This window comes from Chrysochloris asiatica, unplaced genomic scaffold, assembly GCF_000296735.1.
Source record: "Chrysochloris asiatica unplaced genomic scaffold, ChrAsi1.0 scaffold00167, whole genome shotgun sequence".
In the NCBI taxonomy this organism is placed as follows: domain Eukaryota; kingdom Metazoa; phylum Chordata; class Mammalia; order Afrosoricida; family Chrysochloridae; genus Chrysochloris; species Chrysochloris asiatica.
This window is the reverse complement of record NW_006408685.1, coordinates 6,864,867-6,875,817: the sequence shown is the minus strand read 5'-3', so window position 1 is coordinate 6,875,817 and position 10,951 is coordinate 6,864,867. Positions and strand designations below refer to the sequence as shown.

General features: G+C 41.9%; 1 protein-coding gene across 1 annotated transcript in view; it reads right to left on the bottom strand.

Moving 5' to 3' along the window:
- RPS6KA6 (ribosomal protein S6 kinase, 90kDa, polypeptide 6) overlaps positions 1-7,454 on the bottom strand; it is a 411,979-nt gene extending 404,525 nt beyond the window's left edge. Inside the window, exon 1 of the mRNA XM_006871313.1 lies at positions 7,359-7,454. Coding sequence (XP_006871375.1) covers positions 7,359-7,454 — 96 coding nt within the window. The remainder of the gene's footprint in view (positions 1-7,358) is intronic.
- Between the last annotated feature and the right edge of the window lie 3,497 nt (positions 7,455-10,951).

The window sequence follows — 10,951 nt, the reverse complement described above, 5'->3', positions numbered from 1 at the left end:
ACCATCCCCTGAGCCTGCTTGGTCGGGTATTCTGTGTTGTTGTTGGCGGAGCTCTCTGCTATACGTCCACCCGATCCGCCATCTTGTTTGTTCTCTCTGTTCACAGTTTTAATGTTTCCATGTTCTTCTTGGATTTTCATTTTCATAGTATGTTGTGAAGTATTAATTTCCTTTAAGGTTACCTTATATTCTATTAACTTTTCCCTCCATTTAGAAAACTCTATTTTATCCTGAAATGTAGCTGACCTTCTCACCACCTGGATTTCTGTTACTATATTTTTACCTTCATTCACATTGTAATTGTTTTGATCATAGACTCACCTCCCAGATCCTCTGAATTTGTCCTTATAGTTTTGTTCTGTTCTCATCTCGTCCATTTGTCCAGTGAGTTCTGGGTGGTGCTGCAAAATATATCAATCTCTGGTTGTTTTCTGTTCTTGGTTTTCAGTCCACAGAACTCCCTTTAGGATACTTTGCAGCTCAAGGTTAGCTCTGGCAAAATCCCTTAGCTTCTGTTTATCCTGGAATGTTTTGATTACACTATCATATTTGATTGACAACTTTGCTGGGTAGAGAATTCTTGGTTGGCAGCTTTTCTCTTTCAGTGTTTTATATATGTCTCCCCATTGCCTTCTTGCCTGCATGGTTTCTGCTGAGAGATCAGACAGATATTAATCTGATTTGTTGGCCTTTGTATATAACACTTCTTTTTTCCCTAGATGCTTTCAGGATTTTATCTTTGTCTTAAATTTTGGAGAGCTTATTATAAGTCTTGGTAATTTTCTTTTGGGTCTATCCTTCCTAGGGTTTGCTGAGCTTCTTGAAAGCTTATCTTTTCACTTTTCAGGATGTTAGGGAAATTTTCTTCCAGCAGATCTTCAACTATCTCCTCAGTGTGATTCTTCCTGTTCCAGAATGCCATTAATTCTTGTTATTTCTCTACATGTTGTCCCACATGAGTCTTAGACCTTCTTCAGATTTTTTATCCTTTTTTCTGCTTGCTCTTCCATCTTAGCAGTATTGAGTGATTTGTTTTCCAGCTTGCTATTTCTGGCTTCTATGTCTTCAATTCCTCTCCTTCACCCTTTCAGTGTATTGTACATTTCTGATATTCTGTTATTAATCGTTTGTACCTCTTTTTGTAGGTGTTTAATCGTTTCCAATGCTGTATGTATCTTATTTGATTGTTCTTATAGCGCTTTCTTGACTTTTTCCTTATTTTCTCAAATCTTCTGTAAAGTGTTTTGATACATTTCATTACCATTTTTCTGAATTCCTTCTCAGGCATTTCCAAAGCCTGCCTTCTTTCCAATTTAAAGTCTTTGTATACCTCCAGCTCATTTGATAGTTACCTGTGACCTTAATAATTAGGTGATGTTTTATTATGCTTTCTGATTGCCCCAGGTAGATGTGATTGGGAAATGGGCTTCCCTTTTCACTCTTATTACTCAACTCAGAGTAACTGTCGCAGTTGTTGGCTGTCTACCTGGTGTATGGAAACTGGTGTTGGTTCTTGCCTGGATGGTGGGACTTTATAGGGTGTTATTGTAGCTTGACTATATGACCACAATTACTGTCTCTTCTTTGGTAATGTAGGGAAAGAGCTCCATAAAGGTAAAGAGAGGACCAAGAAAACAAAACAACAGCAAAAAAGACAAATTGGTTACTGTAATCTATAATCAAGGAAAAAATAGAAGAGAAAGCAAAAAAAAAAAATTTTTTTTGTAACTAAATATGAGTAAAACTTTAATGTCCTTCTCTCAGCTTCTTGCCTTCAAGACTGTCTGAGCAATTTCAAGATGCCACTGTTGGTCATTATGACGTAATTCAGGATTTAATTTTCAGCCTGTTTCCTTTTTAGTCTGTCTCTCTCCCACTCCACAACCCCTGTTCAGTCCTTTATCCTAGTGGTAAACAGTTCAGGGCTGGCTGTGGCCAGTTTGTGCTGCCGTTTGGTTTTAAGCAGGGCCTTTCCCTTTAAATTCTGCTGAGCAGATCTGTGTGCATGTGTAGTAGAACCATCCAGGGGTCATGGGGGGGGTGGTGTTCACTCACTCAGGTACCCCCTCTAATCACCAGAATGGAGGTGTGCAGACAGCAAAAGAATGAACATTGACAAAAAAAAAAAAAAAAAAAAAGAAAGAAAGAAAAAAAATGTCCACACCTTTATCTCCGAGGATCTGTCAGGCATCAGGGATCCTCAGTGGCTCTGATCCTTACGGCACTCAGTTTCACCCAAAATGGCTGCTCTAGGAGCTGCTGAAGCCGGCCAATAAGAAAGCACTAGATTTCTTGCTTCTGTTACAAATTCCACTGGCTGTAAGCCATCAAACTTTCTAAATATTCCTTTATATGTAGTTCAGAGTTCTGGGACTGTCACCTGAACCTGCTTTGTCTGGTATTCTTTGTTATTGCTGACAGAGATCCTCACTGCACTGCTCCCCAATCAGCCACCCTGCAAAGGCTTTTTAATGTGTATATCAAGACAAGCTATGGATAACATTGTAAATAATGGGTATCCCAGAATACTTAATTGTGCTCATAAGGAAACTGTACATAGACCAAGAGATAGTCATTCGTACAGATAAAGGGGACAGTAAATGGTTTAAAATCAGGAAAGGTGTGTGTCAGGGTTATATTCTTTCACCATGTTTATTCAATGTGTATGCTGACCAAATAATCCAAGAAGGTGGATTTTATGATGAAGAACGTGGCACCAGGATTGGAGGAAGACTCATTAACAGATACACAGATGATGCAACTTTGCTTGCTGAAAGCAAAGAAGACTTAAATACATACTTATGAAGAACAAAGACAACAGCCTTCAGTATGCGTTGCACCCCAAAGTAAACAAAACATAAATTCTCACAACTGGATCAATAAATTGCATCATGATAAATGAAGAAAAGATTCAAGTTGTCAAATACTTCATTTTGCTTGGATCCACAATCAATATTTATAGAAGCAGCAGTTAAGAAATCATGTAACATATTGCACTGGGCAAATCTGTTGCAAAAAACCTCTTCAAAGTGTTAAAGAGCAAAAATATCTGTTTGAGGGCTAAGGTTGGCTTGACCCAAGCCATGGTATTTCCAATCAGCTCATATGCATGTAAAAGTTGGGTAATGAATAAGAAGAATTGAAATAGAAGAATTGATGCATTTGAGTTACTGTATAAAAGAATATTAAAAGTACCATGAATGCCAGAAGAACAAACAAATCTTCGTTGGGGGACATACAGCCAGAAGGCTCCTTATAAGCCAGGATAGCGAGACTTTGTTCCTCATACGTCGGACATGTTATCAGGAGGAATGTTCCTTAGAGAAGGACATAATATTTGGTAAAGGGTCAGCAAAATAAGAGGAAGATCCCCAAAGAGATGAACTGGCACAGGGCAGCACCAATAGGCTAAAACATAACAACTGTCAGGATAGCAGACAGAGCAATGTTTTGTTGTTATGCACAGGGCCACTATAAGTCAGAACCAACCCAATGGCACCTAACAACAGCAACAAATTATTATTCAATACTTAATAACTGCCCATGAAAACAAGACAGGTAAAAAATACTGAAAAAGACTCCAAATACAATATTGTTGCTGTTGTTAAGTGTTGTCAAGCTGGTTCCGACCTATAGAGATCCTGCATAAGGTTTCTGAGGAGTGGTTGGTGAGTTTAAACGGCTGACCTTGTGGTTGAAACTGACTTTGCAGTCCAACACATCAACCCATAGTGCCACACCTGGACTCCACATACAATATTGTTGTTGTTGTTAAGTGCTGTGGAGTCGATTCCGACCCATAGCGACCCTGTATAAGGTTTCCAAGGAACAGCTGGTGAGCTTGAGCCACCAACCTTGCAGTTCAAACGACTTTACAGTCTGATGCGTTAGCCCACAGCACCACACCAGGACTCCACATACAATATAGTGGTGTCTATAATTTTTAATCCTATTAGAATAAAACACACAAAAAAAAATAGCATTATTTCCCTTAATAAAGTCTTATTTCCATTTTCTTTAAGGATTCTAACACATTTTTAAGAAAACAATGAGAATGCCCTTAGTTATAAAATTCAGCATAATTTAGGGCTATAAAATATCTACTCAAATGTTATCACTTCTAAAGCCAGCAGTAGCAAACATATAATTAAAATACAAACAAATTCTGGGAAATAAAACTGTTTCCTTTCTATCAAACAAATAGCCTTATAAAGAAAGAAAAAACAAACTTTTAATGACTAAGCAGATCTCTTCAAATGCAGCACTTAGTTTTCACTTGAAATATGTTCAAGTCATCTGCAGGGTTAAATTTAATTAATCTTAACTGTTTTATGTGCCATGGAGTCGGTTCCGACTCATAATGACCCTGTACAGGGTGTCTGAGGCTGTAATCTTTAGGAGAGCAGAAAGCCTCTTCTTTCTCCTGTGTAATGGCTAACCTTTAGGTTAGCAGCCTGACTCGTAACCACAACGCTACCAGAACTCCTTAAATTGCCAAGGTAGAGAAGCCAATGACTAAACCACTACAATACTGAAAACCTGCTTCAAACACTAAAACAAAACAAAAAATCCTATGTGGTAATTGTAATTGAAAAAATACTAAAGTCACAAGCAAACAAAAATGTGTAAACTAATAGGCATGCAAAGGAGTTCTGATAGTGTAGTCATTATGAGTTGGGCTGCTAACCTAAAGGTCAGCAGTTTGAAGCTACAAGCCGTTCCATGGGAGAAAGATAAGGCTTTCTCCTCAGGTAAAGATTTACAGCCTTGGAAACCCTATACAGGGTCTCTATGAGTCGGAACCGACTCCACGGGCACACAACCACCAGTAGGCAAGCAAAAGGCTTCCTCCCCCATCCCATCCTTTTATCAAAGCATTTAACTGTATTTATAAACTCAATGCCTGGGAGTACAAATCAAGTTTACATATATAAATAAAACAGAATTCCTGTCCTCTTAAATAGTCTTAATAGAAAACTCGTGCAACTAGAAAGTGTACCAATATTCCAAGAAGAAATAAACTCCTCTTTATCCTGTTCTTAGAAATGTAGACTATGAACATGAATTCCTGAACTGTTTAGTTCCCTCATGTTGTTGTCATGTGCCGTGAAGTCGGTTCTGACTCGTAGCAACCCTGTACAGGGTTTCCGAGGCTGTAAATCTTTACTAGAGCAAAAGCCTCATCTTTTTCACGAGGAACAGCTGACTGCGAGATTAGCAGCCCGATTCATAACCACTACGATACCAGAGCTCCTTAGTTCCCTAATATATGAAAATTACAAAACATTCAACTTTAAGTACTTCTGAATTTATTTCCACTATTTTTTTTTCCTTAAGTGCTATTCCTGGTTGTTGCTCTGTAGAATAAGTGCTGGACTGCTAATCTAAAGGTCTGCGGTTCAAATCCTCCAGCCGCTCCTTGGAAATCCTATAGGATTGCTAGGAGTCAGAATTGACTTGATGGCACTTAATAATAATTCTAGTTTGAAATCTTAACCCCAGTTTAATCGGGAATTATAAAAGAATAACAGAAAGTGAGGTTGTTGTTGTTATGTGCCGTGGAGTCGGTTCCGGCTCATAGCGACCCTGTACAGGGTTTCCGAGGCTGTAAATCTTTACGGAAGCAGAAAGCCTCATCTTTCTCCCATGGAACAGCTACTGTTAGTTTTGAACTGCTGAACCTGAGGATAGCAGCCCGATTCATAACCACTACACTGTTGTTGTTGTTAAGTTCCATCGAGTCAGTTTCGACCCATAGCGACCCTGTGAAGGGTTTATGAACCCTGTGTAGGGTTTATGTGTAGGGTGAGCTTGAACCACCAACCTTGCAGTTCAAATGGAAGGGGGAAAAAAAAGAGACAAAGTGGACATGTGATAATCCAAAGCATCTATTTAAAGATGAAGCAAATTCTTGAAGATACAGTTGCACTTTGAGCTTTTGGAGATTTTGCGCCCTACCTCAAAATATGCTACTGTGAAACAATTTGGCACTGACCAACTGTTTTTACTAGGTGTATGGTAGAGCTCTGGTAGTGTAGTGGTTACAAATCGGGCTGCCAACCTCAAGGTCAGCAGTTCGAAACTACCAGTGGGTCCGCGGGAGACCGATGAGGCTTTCTACTCCCATAAAGATTTACAGCCTCGGAAACCCTGTTCAGGGTCACTATGAATTGGAATCGACTCCACTGTACTTAACAACAACATGGTAGTCTCTAAGCTCTGGTAGCTTAGTGGTTACGAATAGGGCTACTAACCTCAAGGTCAGCAGTTCAAAACTACCAGCAGTTCTGCGGGAGAAATATGAGGCGCTCTGCTCCCGTAGAGATTTACAGCCTCGGAAACCCTGTGCAGAGTCACTATGAGTCGGAACCGACTCCACGGTACTTACAAACAACAACAACTAGAACAGTATCCTGTCAAGTGATTTAAGTTATCAGAAAATCATCTGACTTTCGATCACAAAAGAAACATGCTTGGTTTTAAACGCTGCCCACTTGCATAACAACAAAAGCAACAAATTTGAAAAAGTACCTGAACACTGCCAGCATATCAAAACCCAAGAACAGTTTTCAGAAGTGAGAAGAGAAGCAAACCAACGTATTTTGCATGAACAAGGCTAAGTCTTTCCAAAGATTCATCTAGGCTTTCTTTCAAGTACCAATTTGTTGAGGTCGCAGCTGGGGAAGGGAAAATGGGGATGAAGAAAGGGGGCAGAATTAAAAAGATCCAATGGATCCTCACCTGAATGTAGATAAAGAAACCTGGCCTCCAGTCCATGTCCAGTTCCCGCAAAAAACGCCAGTGTAAGGAGAAAGCTAATATTCAGAGAGCACCCAACCCTATGTGCAAAATCCCAGTTATTTCATCACCTTGGTGTGTTTGTTTCACTGGATTTGTAAAACAGTACGGATTCAGTAGCAGCTGGAGTCCGCAGCTGTTCGCTAAAGTATTCTCAGAGAGAGAATGAGTGTGATGGAGAAAGAGGGACTCACAGAGGAGGAAGAGGCACCTGGAGCATCCCTGGGTTACACTAGAAGTAGGAAAGTAAAAAAAAAACTTAAATCTCATTAACTCTTAAAGGTGCTGTGCCTGAGGCCAAGCCTGGATCTTAAGTCCCTTAGCAATCACTCTCTAGTCTTGTTGGCATCCGCTGCCACTTCCCCGTCCATTCCCCAAGAAAGAGCAGTTCCACACTTCGAGTTCTCAATCGCCTAACAGCCTGAAGTGAGTTTGCCCTAACACGCTGCTTCCCAACCCCACACTCCATCTCTATTAGTCCACTGCCAGGATCTGGAGAAGACAGGGTTGGATGGCGTGGGGGGGGGGTGACTCCAGCCCGCTTTGGACACCACACTCACCTCGCTGCTGTTCACGCCGCAGTCCCCGCCGCCACCACCGCCAAACACTTCCATTTCTTGGTTCCAGGGCTCTTCCTGAGGAAGGAATGGTAGCATCGCCCCTTCAGGAGCACTTGAGCAAGAGCTGTCTACCGCCATCTCGGTCTTGCATCCCGTCTATTGAGACTGCCCGCAGCCGCCACTGCCCTCAGCCTGGCCTTCAACAACTGCTGCCCTCGCTACGGGGTCCCTCAGAGACTGTGAGCGCGTGGTCCCGGCCGCCGCAGGCAGCTACTCCCCATAAAGAACACAATTCTGTGCTGCCCCTCTGAGAGCTGTCGCTCTGCTTGTGCTCACCACAGCCACCGCCGTGACTGCAGCTCCGCGGTGACTTACCCCAACCCGCTTCCTCAGGACCCCTCCCGACTCCTGGCTCTGTCAATATGGCGGCAGTTGCGGCTTTACCTGTGCAGCGCCAGGAAGCCCCCACGGCGGCGGCACAGCAGCGTCACCGGACGTCAATGGAGATTCCCGCGTTTAGGGTAAGCGTGGGGAAGGGACAAAGGTGGATGTTGGGGACCTTGTGAAGAGAGGCGGGAAACAGAGGAGGGGGACGTGCTGAGCGGTGGAGGCGGATGAAACGTAGTAAAAAGCCACTGCCTTAAACCTGCTCTCTGCATGGAGCATGCGCGGCGTTTTTCACACATGCTCAGCAGGCCCTCTCAAGTCTATGGCAAAACCTTGTCAGCGGGAAGATTCCTTAAAGGGTAGGGGAACCATGAACCCTCCTTAGCATTTGTGGAGCCAAAGTCTGGGAGCACTCCATGAATATCTACTTGCACGACTCACAAAAGCAGGAACCCTATACACCAAAACCATATCTATTTAGTGCTTAGTTACAAATACTAACAAAAAAACCCTTTGCTGCCCAGTTGATTCTGACTCATATAGGATCAAAAACTGCCTCACAAGGTTTCCAAGGCAGTAAATCTTTAGGAAAGCAAACAGCATACTTTCTCCACAGAGCGGATGGTGGGTTTTTAGCAACAGAGACCTTAACCATGGTGCCAACAAGTCTCCTACAAATACTTGTTAAGTGCCATCCAGTCAGTTCCAACTCTTAGCGACCCGGTATAAAATTTCCAAAGAGCTGCTGGTGAGCTTGTACAGCCAGCCTTGCACTTCAAACAGACCTTGCAGTCCAGAGCATTAGGCAGGGATTTTAGTTCATTATATACGTTAGCTTCCTCGAAGATGGAGGTAGGCAGAAAATGCCCTGCATTCGCCTGCACGCCTTACCTACCCACCTCCAGGTTTGTCACACTTATGATACTCCACTCCCTCAGAACTTCGCTGGTTGCCCTCTTTTGTTGGTGATCACTTACAGTGTTTCTAGTGTTTGCACACATACACACACACCAATTATTGGACTCTACTTGTGGCAAAGGAGCCTTGGGGCACTGTGAAGTAAGGTTTGGGCTTCTAAATGCAATGTTGGTGGTTCAAACCCACCAGCCACTGCACAGGAGAACGATTACGCTGTCTGCTACTGTAGAAATTCAGTCTTAGAAAACCCTATGGGGCAGTTGAACTCTGTACTGTAGAGACACTATGAATCAGAATCAACTCAAAGGCAGTGTGGCAAAAGCTAACCCCACTCCCATTCTACTCTGAGGCTATTGACCTGTTGTTGTTGTTAAGTGCCGTCGAGTTGGTTCCAACCCATGGCGACCCTCTAGAGGGTCCAAGGAGCAACTAGTGAGCTTGAACCAACCTTGCAGTTCAAACCGACAGTGCAGTCTATCGTATTAACCCACAGTGCCACACCAGGACTCCCTTGGACCTGTAGTGGCATTAATTATTATTTTCTAGCTCTTTCAAATAGAACATTTACTGTTTTGCTAGTCTAAGTCATCCACTGTACTAGGCACTAGAGATACAACAGAGATAAATAAACTATAGTCCTATTCAGGTATCCTTCTCATCAAAACACTTCAGAAGCCAAAATAGAAAAGTTATTCCCTATTTGATATTTAAAAGGGTGACAATAACAGATGGTGCAGGATCCCGCAGTGTTTCCTTCTGTTGTTCACGATGGGGACAGGACCGACACACACTTAAGTGGTACAAGGGATATCATTACTAACATCAATTGGATCTTGACTGAAAGCAGAGAACACCAGAAAGATGTTTAATTGTGTTTCATTGACTATGCAAAGGCATTCAAATGTGTGAAACATAACAAATTATAGGCAACATTCCAAAGACTGGGAATTCAAGAGCACTTAATTGTGCTCATGAGGAACCTGTACATAGACCAAGAAGCAGTCATTCAAACAGAAGGGGATATTTTATAGTTTAAAATCAGAAAAGGTGTGCATCAGGGTTATATCCTTTCACAATACCTATTCAACATGTATGCTGAGCAAATATTCCCAAAACAAAAAAAAATCCTCACAACTGCATAAAAAACAACATCATGATCAACAGAGAAAAGATTGACGTTATCAAGGATTTTATTTTACTTGGATCCACAATCAGCTCTCATGGAAGCAGGAGTCAATAAATCAAATGACATTTTGCATATGGCAGATGTGCTACAAAAGACCTCTTTAAAATATTAACGAGCCAAGACTAATCACTGAAGACTAAGGTGCACCTGACCCAAGTCATGGTATTTTCAACTGTCTTATATGAATAAGGATACAAATAAGGAAAACCAAGGGAGATTGATGCATTTAAATTATGGTGTTGGAAAAAATGCTGAATATACCATGGACTGCCAGAAGGATAAACAAATAAGTCTTGGAGGAAGTACAGCCAGAATGTTCCTTAGTAGCAAGGATGTCAAGACTTAGTCTCACGTACTTTAGGCATGTTATCAGGATGGACCAGTCACAGGAGAAGGACATAATACCCAAAAGCAGAGGGTCAGGAATAAAGAGGAAGACATTTAACAAAATGCATTGACACATTGGCTTTAACAATGTGTTCAAACATAATAATAGTGATGATGATGCAGGATCAGCATTTCATTCTGTTGTACATAGGATCACTGTAAATAGGAACTGATTTGACAGCACCTAAAAACAATCACCCCAGCAATGACGTGTGATCTCCTCATTTAGACCTATATAAGAACAACCAAGATGGCGGATCAGGTAGATGTGCAGTGAAGAGCTCCGTCAACAACAACACGGAATACTGGGCCAAGAGGGCTCAGGGGATGGTGTTGGAACTCTGAAACAAATATAAAGGTATGTTTGAAGGATTGGAGGGTTTACAACTGGGGAATTTTCAGAAGAATCCAGAAATCCATTGTTTTCTGGTTCAAGACACTCAGCTGTTCCCAGAGCCGCCATCTTGGGAGAGAACATCTTGATTGTATCAGGACTGATAGTATCAGGAAACAACATCTTGATTGTATCAGGATTGATATCAAAATTTAAAGTGACAGTTTCAACATAAAACCAAACGGCCACCACTCATCTGTCTGTCGTGCTGTGGTGGCTTCAGTTACTATGATTCTGAGGGCTATGCCACCGGTATTTTAAATAACCAGCAGGGTCACCCATGGTGGACAGGTTTCAGATGAGCTTCCAGACAAAGACAGA